The sequence below is a fragment of the Piliocolobus tephrosceles genome, chromosome 4 (assembly GCF_002776525.5).
Source record: "Piliocolobus tephrosceles isolate RC106 chromosome 4, ASM277652v3, whole genome shotgun sequence".
Lineage (NCBI taxonomy): Eukaryota > Metazoa > Chordata > Mammalia > Primates > Cercopithecidae > Piliocolobus > Piliocolobus tephrosceles.
This window is the reverse complement of record NC_045437.1, coordinates 64,324,052-64,349,923: the sequence shown is the minus strand read 5'-3', so window position 1 is coordinate 64,349,923 and position 25,872 is coordinate 64,324,052. Positions and strand designations below refer to the sequence as shown.

Genomic DNA, 25,872 nt, shown 5'->3' with positions numbered 1-25,872 from the left:
TTTGACAACAAGACATTTAAAAAGGTAACTTGTCTTACTTGGCTTGGGTTTTCAACTATTTTTTTGTTTTGTTTTTGTATGTTGTTTTCAGACAGAATATTTTACATACATTTTGCCTACTTTTTTTCAATTAATGAATAGTGGGAATTTGGACTGATCATCATTCTCAATATCCTGTAGACATGAAAAACCACAAGCCAGGAATTTCAGGGCAGCACAATGTAGTGGCAGTAGTCACTACATACATCATCCTATATTAGGAAGCCCTGTAATAACTTTTAAATACTCTTGTAACCAATTTGCTTATCGTTAATAAGGTAGAACCATTTCTTTGCTCTGCAAGTGACATATATTCTGGGACTATGTTGAGGTCAAGACATACATCTGTGTCACCAACTCCTCAAGAAGGAAAGTATGGATTTTTTTTACTAGAAATAAGAATTTAACAGTCAGAGAAATAAATAATTATGCAGAACACGGTGGAGCATTGATCTAACTTCACAGCACCCTGCCATTTTCTGACAATGGGTCTCTTTCCTTACATGTGAGCTTGTGACCCAGGCCTGTCAGTATGCCCATCTCTCTAGCCACAATTATTAACTGAGAGATGAGAATGTGACCAAAGGCAGACTAGGGTCCTCCCTGGCACATTTCCACCAGAGTTATAAGGAAAGATGGCTTCTTATCCAGCACCCATCTGGAAGAATCTGAATCTGAAGCTGCCAAAAGCCATCTTGCCCAGAAAATGAAGTCTGAAGGAGGAATGAAACCAGAGATAAGCAGAGCCAAGAGCCAAAAAGATGGGCCCAAATGACATTACTCAAAGCCTTAGATCCAGCTGATATTTAAAACCAGCCGTATGTACCCAGGACTCCACAGTTACATGAAAAAATAGATTTACTTTTTTGCTTAAGTATAAGTTTGACTTTGGTTTCAGTCACCTACAACTAAAAAATCTGACCAGTGGGAAGCATAAAAACGTTGTCTTTCGGGAGAGTGATGACAAACTCCAAAGCAAATTCTAGAGAAAGAAAAACCTCAAAATATTGGCTTAATGATTTTCTTTTTATATGTGAAGGATACCCAGTGGCCTCTGAGTAACAGGAAACCTAGAAAGCTACTGACTTTCTTACCTTGACTGCTGTAGACTGGGGTATGACTTTCAGCGGTTGGCCCTGTGCACTGGCACCTGGGTCGTGGGGCCATATTGTCAGCAGTCCATCACTGCAGCCGCTGGAAAGCAGCCTGCCATCCGGTGACCACTTCAGAGCACACACAGCTTGCTTGTGGCGAAGTGTTCCAACATGATGCTGGGCTACCCGAACATCATGATGATAAACACGCCCCAGTCTTGACCCACTGTGAGTTTACATAACAAAAAAATTAAGCCCTGTTGCTACATAAACATTTGAAAACATGGAGGAAAGCATAGTTCAAAGTAAAACGTCTGAAAGACCCCCAGGACAGATTCAAAACACAGGTGGAGATTCCTTGGGTTAATAAGGATGGAGTGTTCTGCCTGGAGGATTCTTTTCACAAGTGAAATTGATTTGTCTGGCAGAGTTTGAAGTCTAGATTTAAAAGTATCCTTTGATAGATGTTTCTAATGACTTTAATCTGATGTAGGCAGCCATGGAAAATTAAGCTGAGATTACCAGATTTTCTCAAATAGTAGTTTATATACTGGACCTAGGAAATATTAATACTTTTCTGCAACTTTGAATATTTCAGAGTATCTCAATGAAATGGTTTCAGTACATATTTACAGTAAAATGTTAAACATAGAAAAAGGAAATAATTTTCTAACAGTAGATTCCTATTAACCTATAGATCCACTCTTAGTTTTGCTAAAGGCACTAATATGTAAAAGAAGTTTAAAATCAATTGAATGTCACGGCAAACTGCAATATGATTCCTAATCAGTGGATAATGTTTCTATTCATGCTCACTGATGTGAAACTAAACAACTAAACTAAAGATCACATCACTTTTTCAAAGATAATGAACTCTTTCTAGATTAATTTAATTTTCTCTAAGGAGTAAGTAAATGATGTTCCACAATTATTTCAGACATTTCTCAAAGTCCAGTGTCACATTATTTAAAACTATGCAATGCTGAACAGCATTCTGATAAACAATATGGGCTCTGGAGCCAGACCAGCTGGGTTATCCCAATTCTGTCGCTTACTAACCACGTGACTTCAGGCTAGTGTCTTAGTTTACTCGTTTGCAAAAACAAAATTGAGGATAAGAGACCACCTTATCATGTTACTGCAGTGATTAAAATGAAATTACACACATAAAAAGTACAGCACAGTGCCTGGCACAGAGTAGTCTGAAAATGTTAGCTGCTATTATTATAAGAAGGGATCTGTTCATTTTCCTCATGGCTAATGAAACTAAACTTTAACAATGCAGATTAGAAAAGGAGTTTGAGTACATAGGAAGGAGTTTGAGTACATACAAAGGAGACTGCAATAACTAAGTTGTTTTAAGTATGGCCAAAATCACAAGATATTCAAATCTCAAGTTTACATCAAATTATTTATATACATTTTAAAAGTCTTTGGGATTTATCTAACTTAAGCCTACCTTAATCTTAAGAACTACAATATGAAAATGAAAGGCTATGATTAAAAGCAGTATATACTTAGACCAGTTATGTAGGCTCATAGGAACAAGTCACTTAATTTTTCCGGTTAAAAAAGAAGCAGTTAAACTAAATCATTAGTTCTCAAAGGGATATATCAGCAGCATCACTTGGGAAATGAGAAATGCCAATTATCAGCCCCTCAAGACCTAATGAATCCGAAGCCCCCAAGTGAAGCCAGCAATCTGCGTTTTGAGGAGCCCTCCAGGTGATTGTGATGCATGTTCAAGTTTGAGAACTACTGAACAGGATAATCTACGAGGTTTCTTCTGCCATCATTTCTGTGGGTCTGTGAATTGGAAATGTGCCCCAGAGAGCTCAACATATTCCATAGTATAGATACTGATAGCAATAAATACTTGATTTCAGCACAATATCCCTTTAGTACCTATTACTTAGCACAGAGAAACCTTTTGTTTGAAGGGAGTTTCACATTTTATCTGAACAATTTAGTGAATCCCATGCAGAAGGCACACATGGTACATGTGGGCACCAAGACACTTCTATCGCCAGCAGATCTGAATACCTGAGAGGGTGGGATCATACCTGATATTAAGTCCAATGGCCTATTTTGTTTTATTTTTGATCAGTTTAGGTTTTGAATATTATAATTGTTCACTCAGGCCCCATAATCAATTGTTAATACAAACACAACTGTCTCCAACAAGACACTTCTTACCTGCTGAGGATAAAGTGATTCCAGCTCAGAGCCCCAACTACTGACAAATGACCAAGCATATTTCTCAGTCGCTTTTTAGTTACCACATCCCATAACTGAAAAAATGAACAAGGAGAGTTATGTAGCATTGGAGTTTTCACAGCCCACTGTCTTCTCAAAGGCCTGAGAGCCAATTACTGTTGATATTGTTAGTTTTTGTACTGAGTGAAAACCCAGCACCTCTAGCCAGCAGTTCTCAATTCTGACTGTGTATTAGAATCCGCTAGGGAGTCTGTACCACTACGGACGCAGATTTAGTTGGCGGAGTAGAACCTGGGGATACGGCAATTGTTTTAAAGCTCCCCAGGTGAATTCAATGTGCAGCCAAGGGTTGAGAATCATTACCACATTTCTAGCTCCTTCTGAATTGTGAGAATTATAAATCTGGAAATCTACCTACAGTTACCAACAAATGTATTAATAAGATGTGGGTACCCGGATACTTCCTAGAATCAGAAATTCCACTTATTGCTAAGAGACTCCTTTCCTGCCAGCTACAGATAATATTCTGATCACCATGGGGGATGACAACTTTGGTGTAAGAAGAAATTATGACATAGACTTCATAGCATTCATTATCATTGCAGAGATGAGAAAGCAGTGAGAGAGCCATCTGTGGCCCTCCTAAATCATTTGCACATGAGTGATACTGTTTATTCTGTTAGTAATAAAAAATAATAATAATGATACATGAGAAATTAGATAGACTGATGGAAGCTCAATAAATCCCCATTTCAAAGAGCCTATCAGAAAAAAAAATTCACTCATTTTCTATAACTGTGCTCCTAATCATGGCTTCAGGTGAAAAGGAGAACTGAAAGTGTCTTCCTCTCTCCAAAGCTCCAAAACTGGAAATTCTACAAGCCCAACTTTAGTTTCAGCGAAGATATATTTTTAAACATGACAGAAAGATTGTGGTGGAAACTAACCAGAGTACCCTTAAGTCTTCATTAAAAACCATTCAGTAAAAAAAAAAAAAAGTAGAATGTCATCTCCTAGTTTCTCTACTTTACATTAACTTATTATTAAAAGTCAATTATAGTGTAGTAATACACAGAGAACATGATGAGAAAAAAAAACTGGCCAGTACTTGCACTTCTCCCTCGCTGGTGCCAACTGCCAGGCAAGTTCCCTCTTTCATCCAGGACACAGAAGAGATATAGTTACAAGTGAGACTTAAGTCTATGGTTTCAATCCCATTGCGGTTCTCCCCATTCCAGATGTATACAGCAGAGCCCAGGGCTATGGCAACAAGATTCTGAAAACTCCAGTCTAGGATATTCAGATCTGTAAGAAAAGCACTTCAAATTAGGCTAATTATACAGCCAAATGAAAACATGTTCAAATAAACAACTTTATTTATAGGTAGGGGGAAAAGACTAATACCATTCCATGGTTAGTTGGAAAACAGAAACATGGAACTAAGAAAATCCTTAAAAGTTCAAAAATGAAAACTGGAATAGAATCTGGTGTCAACACTTACAGTCTAATAAGCAATAATGCTTATTATTTACACTGAAATATACTTATTTAGAGGCATTTAAAGAATTTGGCAGATTCATCTACCATTATTAGTACATGTAGACTTCACTTAACAGATCACTAAAAATTAAAAGCATATAATGCTTATGGAGACACCCTTGGACCTAGGATATCTATAAGGGAGATGCCACCATCATTTCTAACCAAAAACACCACCCAGCTAGAAGAGGCGGTGGTTCACGTATGATACCTACATGTTCTCAACAGTATTCTATAGCTTACACTAATAAGAAACCTTTGACTGCTAAGAGAAAACATATTTGTATGACAATTTATTAAAATATACCCTATCTTATTTCTTATCAGTCAGAAACTCCTGACTGACACGTAACAGTATAAAACTAAGTAGCACACCAGTTTCCCTACAGTAGTTTAAACCTCTACAATACATTCCCTCCCTGTGATAAATATAAACTCTGAATGAAGTCTAAAAAACAAATACCTGGAGACCCTGGAAAGTAAGAAAAAGCAGTAAACTAAGTAAGGGAGTCAAACTTTGGAGAAGCAACCTGGCTGGGGGTGAGTTTCCCACTTTTCTTCTTTCACACATTTGCCCCAAGGACAGGCCCCAGTCATAGAGTGCCAGCAAAGACTCTGATAAAAAGGACACCATCTTTCTGGTCAGAGAAACCATGGAAATAGAGCCTGAGGCATAGAACTGATACCAGTATGAGGGGAAAGTCCTAGACATGAGAAAGTCAAAAGAAAGGGATCCTCTGAGTGTGAGTATATTAATTCACACACATCTCAGCCTTACCCCTAAATCATTTACATGCAGAAGAGACTCAAACTAGCTTAGCAAAGGCTTTAAGAAACGAACTGAGATTTGAAACATCCATACAAGTCTCAGTCTAGGCTCTGATCCACATGTACGAGATACAGACCCAAACCAGTATGGTCAAAGTTAAAGAAACTGATCTAAGATTTGAAACACCACCCACAAATGGCAAGACAAAACTTAAAATACGAACCTAACTAGAACAAAAACATCAACCAGAGGAAAACATCAACATTCTCCACAGGATCCAGTGACTATAACATAACATCTACGATATCCAGACAAAATTCAAAATTACTGGATAAATGTAAAGGCAAAACATAACCAATAGATGAAAACTCCAAGATGACCTAGGTATAGAAATTATCAAACAAAGACTTTAAAGCAGCCATTATATTCTCCATGAAGTGAAGAAAACCACACATGAATGAAAAGTCATATGAAGTTTTATATGAAGCTTTAGCAGATAAACAGAAAACCCAAAAGTATTTTCTAAGAAAATAGAAATCATAAAACAAAGCTCTAAAATGGAAATCAAATATACAAAAACCATTAAATACAAACTTTAAAATGGAAAAATATAATATCTGAAAAATTCCTTGGATACACTGAATAGCAGGATAGAGGTGATAGAGGAAACAGTAAACTTGAATATAGATAACAGAAAGTATTCAACCTAAAGAATGTGGAGAAAAAATTTGTTAAAGAATGAAGCCTCAGGGAATTGTAGAATAATATCCAAAAATCTAACATGTGTAAGTAGAGTCAGGTCTTAGAAGCAGGATAACAAGATTTCAGATGACCATGGGGTTCTCACCAGACACCATGGAGGCCACAGTCAATGGAACAACATCTTTTAAATGCTGGGGGTAGGGGGTGGTGATGAATCCTTCAACTCAGAATTCTATATCCAGCAAAAATCTCATAAACTGGAAGATGGAAAATCTAACAGAAGTCTGTGCCAACAGACCTAATCTGCAAGAACTGATAAACGAAGCTCTTCAGGCTAAAGGGACATTATATGAAAGAGAAACTTGGATCTTCAGAAATGAAGGAGAACACTGAAATTGGTAAATATTTGGGTAAACATAGGAGCCATTTTTTCCTCTTAAGCTATTTAAATATTTTTTCAATTTTAAAATGCTTACAATTGGACGGTTTTCAGTGTATGTAAATACAAAATGCATGACAGGCCAGACACAGTGGCTCACACCTGTAATCCCAGCACTTTGAGAGGCCAAGGTGGGAGGATCACTTGAGCCCAAGGAGTTCAAGACCAGCCTGGGCAACAAAGTAAGACCCCATCTCTACAAAAAATCAAAAAATTACCTGGACAAGGTGGTATGTGCCTGTGGTCCCAGCTACTTGGGAGGCTAAGGCAGGAGGATCACTTGAGCCCAGGAGGTAGAGGCTACAGTAAGCCTCTACAGTCTCCAGCCTGAGCCACTGCACTCCAGCTTGGGTGACAGAGTGAGATCCTCCCTCAAAAAACAATAACAAACAAACAAACATACATGACAACTACAGTAACCTAAAAAGCAGTGGGGAATTTGAGAGACCTACATGATTGCAAGATGTTTATATATTGTGTGAAGTGTACAATAGTAACTCTATGTAGACTAAGAAAGTTTAAATCACATTGTAATCCCTAGAACAATGACGACAAAATACAATACAAAGAGATAGAGCCAAAAAGCTAAGATCAATTAAAATAGAACCAAAGTAAAAAAAGAAAAGATGTCCAAGGAATAGGCCTTGGGTACTCCAACATTTAGAGGTCAGGGAAATGGAAGAGAAACACAAATCAGCAAAAAAGGATGAGAACGAGTGAACAAAAAGACACTCTTGGACAAAACCCAAAAGAGTGGGATATCAAGAAGGAGAGATTGATCGGCTGTCTCAAATATAGTTGTTAGGGTTCAGTATGAAGTCTAAGAAGTAACTGCTGGATTTAACAACGAGGAGTTCTTTGGTAATGTTTGGAAGAGTAGTTTCAATTGAATGATGAGACTTAAAACTTGACTAGTGTGGATTTGAGACAATATGGGGAGAGAAATGGAAAATTATAAGTATAAAGATGTTTTGAAACTTTTACTGTCAAAGGGAGGAAAGAAAGAGGGCTGTGCAGCTAGACATGGTGGCTCACGTCTGTAATCCCAGCACTTTGGGAGGCCAAGGCAGGCGGATCACTTGAGGTCAGGAGTTCGAGACCAGCCTGGCCAGTATGGTGAAACCCCGTCTCTCCTAAAAATACAAAAATTAGCCGGGCATGGTGGCAAATGCCTGTAGCTACACGCCCAGCTACTCAAGAGGCTGAGGCATGAGAATTGCTTAAACCCAGGAGGCGGAGGCTGCAGTGAGCCGCTGCAGTGAGCCGCTGCAGTGAGCCACTGCACTCCAGCCTGGGTGACACAGCAAGACTCTGTTTCAAAAAAAAAGGAAAAGAAAGAAAAAGGGCTGTGGCTTAAAGGAAAAATGGGAACAAAAGTTGTTTCTTTTTAATATGAGTGTAACAGTTTTTTAACATTTTTTGAAAATGCATCCTTCTTAGTTGGTCATGACAATAAATTCTTTTGGAGAAGGAGCTGAAAGAATAGGAAGATACAGAACTGTTCCCTTTAGGGATTTTGCTTTTTCCAACTCATGCCTCTTTGTAGATATTCCATGGAGCCCAGGCCCCTTCCCTCTGCTTCTCTCTCCCTCACCTAGGGAGCTTACACTGGCTCCTGGCTTCAATTATAATCATCTGACCTACAGGCTAGTCCATCCTCTTTCAACTACCAGCATTCGTTTCAAATAATCTGCCAAGCTTCTTCTATGTCTCATTGTCTCCTTTAATATAATATTCAAGCATAGTCTTTCCTCTCCAAATCACCTCCTCTGCCAATCTGTCTTCTCAGTGACACCACCCTTCTCCTGCTTCAAAAACTTGGAATAATCATGAATTCATTTCTCATCCCATTTCTTTTCTTCATGAAGGAAAAATAAGCCTTCACTCTTTGGCAGCTCTTTCCTACTAAGTGCATTCTGCATACACTGCCATGAATTTTCCTTTGATGTTTCTCTTAGTCAACAACTCTCAAAATAAATCTAACTTTCTAAATTTTTCTCCATAATCTGTACCCACCTATTCACCAGTCCCCAATGTATCTTCTTCATTGCCATTAAATGTCATTAATTACCAACATTCTGCCTTCTTCATGCTGTTAACAATACCAAAAATGGTCCTTCTCCTCTATACTTTTCCAAGTTCTAACAATCTTTCAAGATCCAGCTTAAGTATAAATATCTCCACAACGTCTTTCTAGACAACACCGAAGCTCACTAAGCTCTTTCTAGTCTTTATAACTCCTCATATCCCATGATTTATTATTTATAATCTACCTTGGCATATGGTATCAGTTCCGTGTCAGTTAGTCCCGTCCTCCAAACTAGATTACAAGCTGGGCATATAACAAGTAGACCCAATGCAGTTGTTTGACTGATTCAATTTACCCATATTTAAAATACATGCATAAGAATAGACCATCATTAGTACAATTCTAATACAGTAACATAAAATGTATATTTCCCACACCATGCCAACATTAACAATACCCATCCGCGAATATGAAAGTTGCACCAGGAAAAGTCAAGTATATTAGCCATATTTGGATGTTACACTATTTGGATACGAGGCATAAAGGCCATCTGGTTTAATCAAATTTCAAGTTTATACCAAGCACAGGATGCATTTTGTCATTTCAAGTTTTCAATTCCCAATCTAAATGATAACTTACAGTAGTCATTTCGAAGACCAGTAAGATGAATCTTCACCTCTGGTTGGAGTATGGAATTGTTCATATCACTGGACCTTTTAAGATGGAAGGATTTATCTTTGACTCCATCTTTGCAGCCTACAAGAAACAAACACTTCTACACAGCTCTGTGATCCTAAAAATATAATATTTGTTATTGTGGGTGTTAAGAAATAACATAAAGTGGAAAAGCTTAATTAAGTGGAAAATAAGTAGTCATTATGATAAAACTACAGTACAAAGAGCCAGGGAAGGAAGGAAATGAAGAGTACTTCAGTATTAATTTAAACAAGAATATTAAAATTTTTTTCAACAACACTTTCTAATAAAAAGCACATGCATACAGACCTGAATGAAGAAGACAGATCTTGTGGGGAGTACACAGAGATACTACATCATGCTTTGAATATTTCTTCTGTTATTTGGGATTTTAAAACCAAAGTGAATTTTGCTTTTCCACATCAAGACTTACCTGGTACACCTATGCCCTACTCTGAGACTTCATCAATAAATATTTATTGATTCATTGATTTTAGCTCTTTCTCTCAATATTTCAGTATCAGAGCACACAGACTTACTACTTTTGGTTAATTTTACCCATGACTATCTAAGGTCAGTATTCTATCTTTTGTTCAGTTCTCATCAAAAGACCATACTAAGTTCAAACCACAGGCCACTGTCTTTTCATCTCCAACCACTCAGCTTGTGATCAAACTAAGAATTATAAAATCAAAAGAAACCAAGACCACCTAGGTGACTTGTGGTGTCTATGACCAGATGGCTTCTGATAAAAGCATGAGAACTTCACAATGCTACACCAAGAAACCAAATTGTTACTCATAAATTCCTGCTTCCGTGTTAGCTATGAAAACCTGTAGTTGAGGGCAAAACTGCAAGATTACTAAAAATACTTAGGCTTGCTGATAAAGTATCACCAATGTTTAAAAAAAAAAATCAATACCCAAAGAATGAACAAAAAAACTCCTGGGGCTGGGCACGGTGGCTCACGCCTGCAATCCCAGCACTTTAGGAGCTGAGGCAGGCAGATTGCCTGAGCCCAGGAGTTTGAGACCTACCTGGGCAACATGGCGAAACCCAGTCTCTACAAAAATTATAGAAATTAGCCGGGCTTGCTGGCCCATGCCTGTAGTCCGCTACTTGGGAGACTTAGGTGGGAGGATCGCTTGAGCCAGGAGGCCAATGCTACCATGGCTGCACCAATGCTACCATGGCTGCACATTGGCCTGGGTGACAGAGTGAGGCTCTGTCTCTAAAAAAAATAAAAAATAAGACATGAAGAAACCTTAAATGCACATTACTAAGTGAAAGAAGACAATCTGAAAAAACTATATATTGTATGATTCCAATTATATGACATTCTGGAAAATGAAAAACCATAGATACAGCAAAAAGCTTTCTATGGGAAGGGGCAAGACAGATGAATAGACAAATTAGTGAGCATTTTTAGGAAAATGAAACTATTCTGTATATTATAACAGTGATACATGTCATTATACATCAGTCAAACCCATAGAATACATAACATCAAGAATTAACTCTAATGTAAACTATGGACTTTGGGTGACAATAATGTGTCAATGTAGGTTCATTGATTGTAACAAATGTACCACTCTGGTGGGAGATGTCGATGATGGGGGAGGCTGTGCATATGTAACAAGAGATATAAGGGAACCTGCACCTTCTGCCTAATTTTACTGTGAACCTAAAACAAATCTAAATAATACAGTTTGTGTGTGTGTGTGTGTGTGTGTGTGTGTGTGTGTGTGTGTGTGTATAGAGAGAGAGAGAGAGAGACTCCTAAAATATCAGAATAATATAGGTACATTATCTCTGGCTTCATAGAACATATATTTTTTATTCTAAATCAAATATTCATCACCCTACAAAAACAAAAGCTTGTTGCTGTTTAGGACAAAAGAAGATGAGAGAGCTGAGGAAAGACATGTCCCCACACATTTTATTTTGCTTTTAAGAAAATATCATTCTAAGGAAAAGACAAGGTGCACACTCTCATCCCAACCATACTTTCCCAAACCCCCAAAAGAACATTTAGAAGGCCTGAAATTTTGTGCCTATTTTTATGCATCTAACTCAATTTTTTCCCCTTTTTACTGCTGAGAAACAGACACTTGAAGAATAAATATGCACAAAGTTCTAGATAGAAGCTTGTCCAATCTGCAGCCCGCAAGGCACATGCAGCCCAGGAGGGCTTTGAATGCAGCCCAACACAAATTTATAAACTTTTTTAAAACATTTTGAGATTTTTTTGTGATTTTTTTTTTATTTTTTTAGCTCACCAGCTATCTTTACTGTTAGTATATTTTATGTGTGGCCCAAGACAATCCTTCTTCTTCTAATGTGGCCCAGGGAAGCCAAAAGACTGGACACCCTTGTATTTAGAAGTTGAAAGTGTGTATTTATGTGTTATCTACATACTTTTTAAAAGAAAATTTCCAAAAAAAAAAAAATTTTTTTTTTGAGACGGAGTCTCACTCTATCACCCAGGCTGGAGTACAGTGGCGCGGTCTCGGCTTACTGCAACCTCCGCCTCCCAGGTTCAAGCAATTCTCCTGCCTCAGCCTCCCAAGTAGCTGGGACTACAGGCACCCACCACCACGCCCGGCTAATTTTTGTGTGTATTTTTAGTAGAGACAGGGGTTTCACTATGTTGGCCAGGCTGGTCTCAAACTCCTGACCTTATGATCCACCCACCTTGGCCTCCCAAAGTGCTGGGATTATAGGTATGAGCCACCGCGCCCAGCCCCAAAACATATTTTTAATAAAAAATTGGGACACGCCAGGTGCAGTGGTTCACACCTATAATCCCAGCACTTTGGGAGGCCAAGGATGGGCAGATCACTTGTGGCTGGAGTTCAAGACCAGCCTGGGCAACATGGTGAAACCCTCTCTCTACTAAAAGTACAAAAATTAGCCAGGTGTGGTAGCACAGGCCTGTAATCCCCACTATTCGGGAGGCTGAGGCAGGAGAATTGCTTCAATCCAGGAGGTGGAGGTTGCCATGAGCCAAGATCACACTACTGTACTCCAGCCTGGGCGACAGAGAAAGACTTCATCTAAAAAAAAGAAAAAAAAAAAAAAGGACAAGCCATAAAAACAGACGTCTACTTTAGCATTGAGGATTTCTGTCTCCTTGTTCACATTTATATTTGAGACCTTGCCAAAGCACCCCACGGATATGCTTACCAGAACTTATTCCAGAGGGAAATGTAGCAGGCAAGTTTCCTTAGCATTTATGAAATGAACCACACTAGTTCTCTCAAGAGGGTTCTCACACAGAATTCTGGCTCCCAAACAATTATTTTCCAACCATGACAGTAATCTCATGAATAACACAAAAACTTCCATGATGGCAACAGAAAGTAGGAATGAAAACACATGGGGCTCAGGGTCAAAAGACTTTGGGAGGCCAAGCACAGCGGCTCATGCCTGTAATCTCAGCACTTTGGAAGGCTGAGGCGGGTGGAGCATTTGAGGTCAGGAGTTGGAGACCAGTCTGGCCAACATGGTGAAACCCCTTCTCTACTAAAAACACAAAAATTAGCTGGGCATGGTGGTGTGTGCCTGTAATCCCAAGCTAAGACTGGAGAATTGCTTGAACCCAGGAGACAGAGGGCTGCAGTGAACTGAGATTGCGCCACTGCACTCCAGTTTGGTCAACAGAGCAAGACTCTGTCTCAAAACAAAAAAGAAAAGAAAGAAAGCACTGAGAGCTCCAAATGTAGCATGGAACAAAGACCTTCTAGAAATTGCCACAGGCAATCATTTCCCCACTGCGTGGCTACAGAGCTTCCCTGATAGACTCACAACACCACCATCCGAAGTTTCCTACCAGCTTTGGGCAAAGAGGTACACCTGAAAGTTTACAGGTGCTGCCTGCTGTAAGGTTTCAGAGTCATCAGATATGGACAAGGCATAAAGAATTGCTTTATATACACAGCACCTGGATAACATTTGTCCCCATGATCCACTGATGAGCAATTACTTGGCTTACGTGGGATCTATTTCATAGTTTAAATTTCCTTAAAAGAATCAATAACAGAGTCTTGCATAGAACATTCAGAGGGCCTCTCAATTAGTCTTTGCCTCCAACATCCTCCTGTTCAAATCATTTCTTCATGCTGCCACTAAAGTGATCTATGGGAAGGGGAGAGACAGATGTTAGTCAAGTCAAGTCGGTGGAATGGCCATGTAAGCTTACTTCTTCTGCCTCCTATTTTCAGCCTAAGTACAGCAAATGACTTTTTTAAGGGGTGAAAACACAAGAACAAACAGTATGAGAGTGAATACAGCAGTGGGCAAGAGAGTGCAATAATTATCTAGAAAGTGAATAAAGGATTAATAACTGACCAAGAAGAGCATAAGAAACTACCCCTCAAGTGCCTGCAAAGGGAGACAGGGAAGAGAAACAAGCTGATTTGCCTTGCAAAATCCCACAAGGGCTGAGAGGCACAGAGAAGACTGAGAGGTGGGTTAGTTGAAAGACTGTCAAGTTCCCACACATACACACACACCCTGCCCAACCAAGTAAATACATACACACATATATGCATATACCAGAAGAAACCAGATGTTTATTCTCTGGATAAATAAAAATGACAATTTTTTTAATTCAATAGCACCAGGCACCATGGAGATGTACGAAACAAAAAAACAGTTTTTGAGTTTAAAAAAAAAGACAGTCTCACTTTGTCGCCCAGGCTGGAGTGCAGTGGTGTGATTTCGGCTCACTACAACCTCCACCTCCCAGGTTCAAGTGATTCTCCTGCCTCAACCTCCCAAGTAGCTAGGATTACAGGTGTGAGCCACTATGCTCAGCTAATTTTTGTGTTTTTAGTAGAGATGGGGTCTCATCATGTTGGCCAGGCTGGTCTCGAACTCCCAGCTTCAAGTGATCCACCGCCTCGGCCTCTGAAAGTGCTAGGATTGCAGGCTTGACCCACCGCACCTGTACTAAAATCTTTATGCTGAATTTACTCTGGTACTCTTTAACCTAGCATAGGAGAACTAAGCTCTTTACCCTAGTACTATTTTTAAAACGCACACTTTTCGGGAAAGTTTTTACTCTGAAAGAGAGAAGCCAAAGTAAATGGGGGGTTGGAGGGAGAGAAAACCAAAGCAAAGGAAAACAACGCAGAGAGCACAGAAGTACTGCCAAAACTCTACAAAATATTGTCAGAGATATAGGAGAAGGTGGTATATCCATGAAGCACCAACAGGATGCTGTAAAAAAAAAGGGGGGGGGGGGACAGAGTACAGAAATTACTTTTAAAAAATTAAAAGTAGGAGAGCCAAAATAAAAAGTTTCATAGGAAGGTTGGTGAAGAGAGTTGAGGAAATCACCCAAAAGGTTAAAAAAAAAGTGAGATGAAAAATAGAAGATAAAAGATAAGAGAATTGGAGAGTCAATCCAGAATATTTCATAAAGAAAGAAAAAATAAACGATAGTGAAAAAATATTAAAAAATAATTCAAGCAACTTTCCAAGAACTATAGGATATGGATCTCCAAGAATGAAAATATCCACCAATGGGCTTTTGATTTACAATGAGTTGTTTTTTTTTTTTTTTAATGCCAAGCTTTATCATCATGAAAGCTTAGAACACTGGCAATAAAAGGTTTTTCTAAGAGCATCAAAAGAGAAAAAGCAAAGTTGAAGTCAAATTAACACACGACTTCTCAACAGCAACAGTGGATGCTAGAAAACAATAAAGCAATATTGTCAAAATTCTGAGTGAAACTAGAATTTATAGCCAGCCAAACTATGGATCAAGCATAAAAGAAGAATAAGGACATTTTCAGACCAGCAAACCCAGAAAGAGCATAACATAGCTGCCCAAAAATAGTGGATCTAATATTGATGAAAAGTTGTGGAAGACAACTGTGCAACTGGCCAAGAAAGCAGCCTGTTCAGCAGGCTTTCAGGGGGGAGGTCATCAAGGAAAAGAAGAAAATGGAGTGAGTGAGCACATGGAAACTGTTATTGACAGCTACAGAACAAAACATTGGAGCATTTAGAGGAAATATTAATAGTGTCATAGATATCTACTAAATGAAAAATAAGGCAACTTTTAATACTCAGCAAAAGTTATACTAGAAAAGAAGCACAATTACACTATTTAACTTGATAGTGAATAATAGTTGTGTAGTAATATGTAAACATAACTGATGTAACCGAATGAGGCAGAAAGATAACTAAATTCTTACCTACTATGCCTGTAATCCCAGCACTTTGGGAGGCTGAGGCAGGAGGATCACTTGTGGCCAGGAGTTCGAGACCAGCCATGGCCAACATGGTGAACCCCAACTCTACTAAAAATACAAAAAATAAATTAACCAGGCATGGTGGTGCATGCCTATAATCCCAGCTACTCAGGCAGCTGAGGCATGAGAATCCTCTGAACCTGGGAGGCAAAGGTTGCAGTGAGCCAAGATCGCACCACTGCACTCCAGCCTGAGCAACACCAAAAACAAAAAAGTCATGATCAAGTCTAAAATCGCAAGAAATAGCAGTTTACCAATATTATTTAGAAAATAGATGTAAACACCAGGAGTACAGCTGGAAGAGCTAAAAGTGGTCACCTATAGAGAATGGGACTTGGAGGTAGGGGTAGTTAGAACAGAGGATTATGAGAATTATTCAAATTTTACAATTAGGTTGATTTAGTCTGTTATTATTTATTATTATATATTTATATCATATATCTTTAACATTATAAAATATGCTTAAAATAATATATTTTAAGATTAGGAAGACATGAAGGAGGCAGAGAGAGAGGAGGGCAGGAAGGAAGGACAATGTCTTGACCCTGTACCTTTCCAAACACACTGGGATTGCTCACAGAGCTGCATTTTTCCATTAGCCTGCTGAACCACCTTCTGGGTTACAAAGAGTTGTTTTAGGCATTTCTGAAAATAAACACACATAAGAAGAATATTTCTTTAGAAACATATATGTACAACTAAAATGTGATGTATAATATAGAATTACAACTGGTAATTCACTAAGGAGTTCAAAGATTCCACATTGTAAAAGCCAACACCACAATAATCACTATTATTTATTAATTAAACACTATGTAATGAATAGTGCTGAGCGTTTTACATATATTATTTCTCCTCTCTATGGAGTTCAACAACTCCGTAATTAAAAATAGGATAGCCAAAATAAAAAGTTTCATAGGAAGGTTGGTGAACAGAGTTGAGGAAATCACCCAAAAGGTTAAAAAAAAAAAAAGTGAGATGAAAACTATAAGATAAAAGAGAATTGGAGAGACAATCCAAATATTTCATGAAGAAAAAATAAACAATAGTCAAAAAAATTATTAAAAATAATTCAAGCAATTTTCCAAGAACTATGGGATATTGGTCTCCAAGAATGAAAATATCCACCAATGGACTTTTGATTTATAATGAGTTTTTTTTTTAATGCCAAGCTTTATCATCATGAAATCATAGAACACTGGTGATAAAAGACTATGGAGTTCAACAACTCCATACAGCAGGTATTTTTTGGCTAGAATAAAATCTTTTTTTATTCTTCTAGCCTAAAAATCCGTTTAGCCTATACACCATAGGCTGGTGATATCTCCAAAGCCTGCCACAACTGAACTGCCATCTTAAGGTCCCTTTTTATTAACACCTTCACAGAGTTCTTAAGTAAGTTTACTAAAATTCCATGTGCACAAAAATCTGGGTCCTATCCCTTTGGGCCAATATATAAAGAGCACTTCTGACACTCTTACATCCAACTTCAATCAAAAACACCTGGGAAAATTAGTAATAAGTGGAAAGAAAAATAACTGATGAAATTTCCTAAAAACATACTGATAAATGGTTAAAGCAGAGAAGATTCTGTTTTGCTTCTTTACAACAAGATATTTCCTCCCCCAAATATTACAAACACTATGTCAGGTTCACAACTACGCCAAAGGTCATGTTGAGGTCCGGAGGGAGTGGGTGAATGAGCAGAAAGAACACTCGGGGGCGGTGGGGGGGCGTGGCTGTACGCAGGTGAATGATTTTATTCAGCAGCAGCTCTCATCAACAGCTTTCTTAACTAGCTCTCTACGCTGTTCACCTTTATCTCAGCTGCTTAATTCCGTGGCCCTCACACACAGCTGCATGGCTGGCTCTCCCCTGCCTTCAGGGTCAGCAACTTAACACTTTCTTTCTCTGGGTACAAGCAAGCCAAGCTGTGTTCTGGCTCCCCTCATCCATCTGCAAAGACAGACAGCTCTGGCCTTCTCTTTCTCCGGGTGCCAGCTCCTGCACAGTGTCAACAGGGCAATTATACCTTTTACAGACAACAGTCGCTTAGAGCCAAGTGATGGCTTTCCGGGTGTTACAGCTATAGTGGTGAGCTTCTCCATGTTGTGTCTACATGGCTGATAACAAGTGGAGTTATACACCTGTGCTCTAGACTCACTGAGTCACGAAGAATGTAAACATCCTACCTCAGCCTATCCTCGACCAAAGCACAGCCATGTTCCTTACACTCTGGGTCCCCACGGTTCAGAAAGAAGTCTCTCTGGCAGGCAACATTTTGGTATTTTGTTTTTCTTCCTTGATGTTATGTCACATAATTGGCATTGCTGTCAATGAATCATGGTTTTAGTTACTCAAGGTAGAACAACTAACTGGAAAGCAGGGTTTCCCAACCTTGGCACTATGGGCATTTGGCAGCCAATAATTCATTGTTGTGGGAGCTGTTCTGGCCTTCACCCACGAGATGCTCTCCCCCTGAGTTGTAACAATCAAATGTCTTTAGATATTGCCAAATGCCCCTTGATGAGTAAAATCACCCCAAGTTGAGAACCATTAGTATAAAATAATATTCCTAAAATGGCCTGCTCATCAGTAGTTCAATGACCTCTTCACAGACTCACTTCTTCAGAATCCCACAGTTACCACAAAGCTGATCACAGCAAGGTTTAGCAGGCACTTCTGTTCTGTGGGTGCAGGGGTGCTCTTTCCTAGATTAGATCTGCTTACTACTTTAATCAGCAACTTCATATGGAGCTCCTGGAAGATGAATTCTGAAAGTCTCCACGGCTATGCAGGCCCTCATTGTGGAACACCCTCCAGATGATCAGTGAGGACCACATGAAGACACACGTTTACTCTACAGGGGAAAGACCTCGCTTTGTGTCTTCACCACCCTCAAAGCTATTTGACTTCTAATTAATCATGGCAAAAAATGCTCTCCCTAACATCATAGAGCAGCTTCCATTATCCCCTGTCCAGGTTCTTCAGTGATGCTGGGGTGACGTTCCAGCTGGTATAACAATTGCTAAGGAGTATCTTGCCAACACCATCATGAGCCCACAGATGGAGCCACAAACCTTGCTGCCACCAGTTACCAGAAAGGATAAGGGGAAGGAAAAGGGAAATCCTAAAGGGTGGGACAGCAAAAACTCCAATCAGCAGTAGAGGGTGAAAAAGAAAGGAGTGTTAATAACCTGGCCCAGGTTTGAGGCCACTGGTACCCCCTAATTATCTCAGTAGGACTCCCTGGCCATTCCCTATCCTCCAAACCCATATCCAACAATAAAGCACACATCAAAATTCCTGCTCTAAAACATTGACTTCCAACTGCACATGAGTTCAGATAACTAAAATTTATATTTACAATATTTTATTATTCTTCTAGCAAAATAGACAAGCACAGAAAAAAGGCATACACTGAATAAGTAATTTTGCTTACATTGAGAATTTATGACTTTTCTAGCTCAAAGTTTTTGAACTGAAACATTGATTCCTTCAAAGACTCTTCACTGGATTTGATAAATTCAAAAACATGTTATTGATATTTAACGTCCCCAAAAGATTTATGTCAGACTCCTAAGATCTTAAAACTATGATAAATAAGAGATACCTAAATGTAAAAAAGGTACTTAACCAAGAAAAAAACAACAAGAAAGGCTTAAGGGAAATATTTAAAAGACCATCATATAGAGCAATAATTCAACTTTTCCTAAGAGACCCCAAAGGACAGATCACATCATCACACAGATGGAAATGATGACAGCAAGAGATCCTTAGGCTAAGAGGAAGCATACCATAGTAAGTATAATTTCATTATATTTTTAACTTTTACCTGTTTGTAAAGATAAAATGGTTATTCTCATTTTCACTTTTTTAATTAATCCCAATTCAACATTTTCTCATATATTTGGGGGATATCTTCTTTCTTTTACAAAGTGGTCCTACTATTCATATCCTTTATTCTTTTTTTTTTTTTTTTTTTTTTACCAGGAATGCATCATTTTCTTCTTGATGGGCAAGAGCAGCTAAGTAACTCTTTCCTTACATTTGCGACTAAGTTGTCTCAGCTTCTGTAGACGAGGGATCTTCAGTTTTTTTCTCTTTACCTACCTGCCCTTTTGAGGCAACATTTTCTTTCCAGTCTCTGTCCATTGCATGAGGTGCCTTGCAAAAATGGAGAGCAGAGTTACTTGTTTCAGAAATTCCTTTGCTGGGGGTTTTCGGTGGTTCTTTGCAGGATCCTATAAGAAAGACATTTATCTTTGAATTTGGTTTTTAAAACAAGATAATCACTTTGATTGTAGGTCTGGCCGTGGCATCTTTCACAGTAGGACAGAGTAAGAAAGTCCAAGCTCTCATCGCTCCAAAGTCCATTACAGAGAGCAGGACAGAATTTATCCAGACTGCTGACTTCATAAGGTTGTCACTCAATGAGAAAGCTGCCTCAGTGGTCTCTAGAGCAGGAAAGAGGTGCCAAGATTAAAGACCTGACTTCATCTGCAGCAGCAGCAGTGTAAATGCTTTATCTCTGTATGGAAAAAAAAAAAACAGATTTGCACATTTGAAGAATGGATAGAAACAGTTGCATAGTTTTAAATGATAGTGGAAAGAGTATCTGGTTTGCCCGAGCTATGGTCATCCTGCAAGGAAAGCATTATGGGATGCTTGCTTTGCCAGCATTGACATTCACTGCATAATCATGAGCAAATCACTCTGCCTCTCTCCCCCTTTCTATTGCAGAAAGATGTTTTAAAGATAGTTTAAGATGGCATCAGTGAAATACTTTCTAAGTTAAAGTAATAGAAGAGTCAGTGTTTCTTGCATCAATATTATTCCTATCTATTCTCTTCTCAAGATTGAGAAAGCCCTTTACCAGACTTTTAACTGTACTGGAAACCTGTCAAGTCATTCTCTAAAACTAAATATCTGCCATATCACTTGTTCATCACAGGAGCCAAGGGACCTTTGGAAAATCTTGGCCTTTTGCTATGTGACATCTCTTCTTCATTTGGACAACCATGGGCTTGATAAACTCTCACTAATGTTCCTAGAGCCTAGTACCTCAAGTACTGAGACATTCAAAATTTAAGCAATATAGGTTACATTTAGGGAGAAGAAGGATAAAAATACGAAATGTTGGTCAAAGTTTTAGATCTTGCTCTTTGTCCTGAGAAATTATGCATGCTTGCTTTCTCATGGTATTTGTAAGAGTACAGGGACGAAAAAGCCAGCTCTGAGAACTTCAAATGAGAAAGAAAACGTTGCAGTCAGAGGCTAATACTGACAATCACTCCAGTTATAAACAAAGAGGTCAGGTCCACCAGCCTCAGAAAGAAGGGACCTCTCAGGTTCTGTCCACAGAGCATGACTGAAAATGAACCTCTCCGTAAATGTCCCTTTGGAATGGGAAGATCTTCAGTATCTGCTCTTCTAAAACAAAAAGAAAGAAACCCCACTAGCAAAGCATTGAGAAACCAATAGATCTGATTAATCCCTAGTATTAACTTAAGTAGAAAAATAAGATGGCCTTTCTGGTAAAATCCTTTTGGTTAATATCTGATTTTTTAATTTCTCACACAATGTCATACTTTTTTAAAAAATCAATAAATTAATTTAGAGCCTCGAAAGAAAAAGGGAGCCCTTAATTTTAGCCAGAAATTCTTCCAAAAACAATCAGCATCAAAAGTGTTCCTCAATTGCAGTGAGATACAAAGGATTTCTTTTAGAAAATAGTCATAACAATGACCTTTTTCACAACCCCTTATCTCCTACTGCTTCCCTCCTTGGTTATTAAATATTTTCAATTATTAAATACTTTCAGTATTAATGCCTGTCGTTACATGGGAATTTCATTGGTTTGAAAAAATCTGGGCTCCCTTTCAATCTGCAGACTGCAATGCATCATCGTGTCCAATGTCACTGAAAAGAGCTGGCACTTCTATTAACATTTGTCTTAATAAATACACTGATAGTCAAAAGAATTATTTTGCCTATGATTCTCAAAAGAGAGAATGGGAATTACATCAGCTGATGATAGGTGACAAATTTTGCTTCTGAAGGATGGGAATGAAAATGGCTGTGCCCAAATGAGAATTACATATTTCAGAGAGAGAGTTTGTGTTTCGGGGCTCTGGCAGGTTGATCATGGATCCTGCCCTTCACACTGGTGGTTTGGAGCCCACTCCCCCATCTCTGCCCCATCATAGGCATCAGACTGTCTCTCACTCTCCTTTCCTTCCCTTTTCTTCATTTTCCCTACTACTTTTGGAGATTCTTCTTTCTTCTTTCTTTCTCCTGTTCCTCCTCCTCTGTCTCCTTCTCCCCTCTTCTCTCTTTCTTTTTGTCTCTCTCCCCTCATCCACCCCCTCATCCCTCTCTCTTGCTTCCTTCCGCTTACTTTCTCTTCCTCTCATTCTCCCCTGCTTGTGTCTTTTCCTTCTATTTCACATCTGATTATTCCATTACTAATGCGTAATTTTTTCTGACTCTGTATACCAGGAACCTTACCAATCATTAAAGTTCTATACTTTGCAAAACAAAAGCACATATATATGTGTGTGTATACATATACATATATACATACACATTCATACAGTCTTTACAAAAGTAATCAACTAACCAATGCAAGTCTCGAAAACATATTAAAATTAAGCTAAATTTGGCCTGAGGATGTAGGATGAGTCCCTATATCTTAAACCGCAACCTAACTTGGGATGTAAACTAACTGAAAGCCTAACTTAGCTGAGTCACCGCCAATCACAGAAGCTGAGCTTCAGTCAATCACAGGTGGCCAACTAATCAGACCATGTGCAAATAAGGCAAACTGAGCTGTAGCCAATCAGGCCGGCTTCTACTCACTCCCAATTCCTGTCCATAAATGCTGCTCCTCCCCACAAGGCAGAGTGGTTCTCTGGTTGCCCATTGGCCAATGGTTCTTTGCACAACTAACTTTATTAAATTTAACTTGTCTAAAGTTTTGGGTTTGTTTTTTTTTTTAACACATACAGTACCTTTCCTTTGTTTTTGTGTCATTTCTCCCCACCTTGGAAATTTCTTATTCAAAGGGAGAAAAGGAGAAAAGAGTTGACTCAATGTGGCACTCCTTAGTTCTACAAGACAAAGAATCTCTCAGGAACATATCTTTTATTCACGTTGCATAACTGTGCTGTGGCATTTGGGGCTCCTCACCTAGAGTCAAGGTTTCTTTCTCAGGCGTTGTCTTCAGCACTGATCCGGAAGCTTCTGGGAGGTAGGTGGTTGACTGCTCTTCCCCAAAGGAATCAGAGGACAAAGCCCTAGTTTGACTTTGCCTCCACCTTGTGGTAATGGGGCTACTCGCAACAGGAATCTCCGCGGACAACCTCTTCGCAAAGTTACTCTTAAAGTCAGAATACGTAGCATTAACTGAATCAAATACCTGTTTAACAAGAAAAACAGCTGTAACTCCACTGGCCTCAGTGATGCAAAAGTAAAAATTCCCTAGAAGAGAATTCAGATGACTTATCTAGTACACCAACAATAAAATATATATAATGAGATTTTTAAATTTTTGTAACCTGGATGTTATTTTATATATTTATATATATTTTTGTATATAGTTATACATTAAATGTTATATTTTACAGTTATATATTATACAAACATAAATATGTTACCTTGTATATATTTATATTCATATATAAAATATGTCATATTTTATATATTTTATATTGATATTTATATATAAAAGTTATATTTTATATTTATATTTATAAAACATGTTATTTTTATATGTATTTATATATAAAACATGTTACATATGTTTATATATTTATGTGTAAACTTACATTTTCATATATATTTATGTGTAAAATATGTTATATTTTTATGTTTATATGTGAAATCTATTATTTTATATGTAAAATAGATATACTTTTTTCCTATCTAAAAAACAACTAAATGCCACTACTTACTTAGAGCCTCTGCTTAAGGGTCTGTAGGTATACCAAAGTAATTTAGGGAGTAATTACATTTATAAATATTACCATTACATATCAGTGTAAAATATGACATATGATACAACACTATGTACTGAACATGCAAGATGTTTGTATGAAATAATAAAATTTCAAATCTGGATATAAACAGCAATTTTTTAGTCCAAACCCTTCATTTCACAAATGGGGAAGCTGAGGCCTAGAGAAAGTAAGTGATTTGCTCATCTGTCCATCCTCTCTAAGAAACACTAGGAGTTTGATATTCATCTAGCCTGTAGTGGTGAACCATCCCATGTAGCCACGTGAAATTAAAATGCAAGTGACAAACTGGAAATGAATTATCGTTTAACAAAATGACAGACAAATTACGTTAAAATCCTAGTCATAAAGAGCTCTTATAGAAATTGACAAGTTTACCAACTCAATAGAAAAACTGGGGCACAGGACATTAAAAAGGCAATTCATGGCCGGGCGCGGTGGCTCAAGCCTGTAATCCCAGCACTTTGGGAGGCCGAGACGGGCGGATCACGAGGTCAGAAGATAGAGACCATCCTGGCTAACCCGGTGAAACCCCGTCTCTACTAAAAAAATACAAAAAATCTAGCCGGGCGAGGTGGCAGGCGCCTGTAGTCCCAGTTACTCGGGAGGCTGAGGCAGGAGAATGGCGTAAACCCGAGAGGCGGAGCTTTCAGTGAGCCGAGATCGCGCCACTGCACTCCAGCCTGGGCCACAGAGCGAGAGTTCGTCTCAAAAAAAAACAAAAAAAAAGGCAATTCATAAAAGAGATATATAAATGCCCAAAAGATATTTAATGTCACTAGCAATAAAAGAAATGCAAATTTAAAACAGCAATGAGATGTTAGCAATAATTTTTTTGTGACAATCCCTGGTGTTGAAGGTGCCAAAAACAAACACTGGCATGCACTGCTGGTAGGGGTTAAATTAGTATCTGGAAAGGACTTATGGACAATGTGCGTCAAAAGCCTTCAAATACGTGCATAACTTCTACTGACCCAGCAATATCACCTCAAAGAATTTAAAAAAGAAATCAGCTGGCCATGGCGGCCCATGCCTGTAATCCTAGCTCTTTGTGAGGCTGAGGCAAGCAGATTGCTTGAGCCCAGGTGTTTGGGACCAGCCTGGGCAACAAGGCAAAACCCTGTCTCTACAAAAAATACAAGAATGAGTCAAGCATGGTGGCAAGCATTGGTAAGGATGCAAAGAAACTGGAAGCTTTGTACATTGCAAGTGTACAGAATGTGAAAGGATGCAGTCACTGTGGAAGATTAGTTTGGTGATCCCTCAAAAAGATAAACCTAGAATTACCACATGACCCAGCAAGTCCACTCGTAGGTATGTGTACTCAAATTCATGTGCACATAAGTTCATAGTAGCGCTAATCACAATAAGAAGGTGCAGACAGCCCAAACGTTCATCAACAGATGAATGCGTAGACAAATCATGGGACGTATCTATATATGCAAGTGATCTACATATCACTCCCAAGAGGAATGAGTTGCTGATACATGTCATAATGTGCATAAGCCTTGAAAGCATTATGCTAAGTGAAAGAAGCCAGACAGGAAAGGTCACATATCGTATGATTCCATCTATAGGAAACAGTCAGCATAAGAAAATCCACAGGGAGAGAACACAGATTGGTCATTGTCAGAGATTAGGGGAGGAGGAAATGGGGAGCAACTGCTTAATGGGTATGGAGTTTTCTTTTGAGGTGATGAAAACATTTTGGAACAAGAGAGAAGTGGTGGTTCCAGAATATTGGGAATACACTAAAACCACTGAATTGGTGTCTTAAAAGGTTATTTTTGGCTGGGTGCAGTGGCTCACACCTGTAATCCCAACACTTTGGGAGACTGAGGCGGGTAAATCACCTGAGCTCAGGAGTTCGAGACCAGCCTAACCAATATGATGAAACCCCATCTCTACTAAAAACACAAAAATTAGCCAGGCATGGTGGCATGCACCTGTAATTCCAGCTACTTGGGAGGCTGAGACAAGAGAATCACTTGAACCCAGGAGGCAGAGGTTGCAGTGAGCCGAGATGGCACCATTGCACTCCAGCCTGGGCAACAAGAGCAAAACTCC

The 25,872-nt window shown here is 38.7% G+C and overlaps 1 protein-coding gene across 1 annotated transcript in view; it reads right to left on the bottom strand.

Annotated features, from left to right (window-relative positions):
* CDC20B (cell division cycle 20B) overlaps positions 1 to 25,872 on the bottom strand; it is a 57,352-nt gene that overhangs the window by 8,543 nt on the left and 22,937 nt on the right. The window contains 7 exon segments of the mRNA XM_023210536.1: positions 1,134 to 1,359; positions 3,330 to 3,424; positions 4,459 to 4,655; positions 9,468 to 9,584; positions 16,339 to 16,432; positions 19,901 to 20,031; positions 22,979 to 23,207. Of these exon segments, the coding sequence (XP_023066304.1) occupies positions 1,134 to 1,359; positions 3,330 to 3,424; positions 4,459 to 4,655; positions 9,468 to 9,584; positions 16,339 to 16,432; positions 19,901 to 20,031; positions 22,979 to 23,207 (1,089 nt within the window).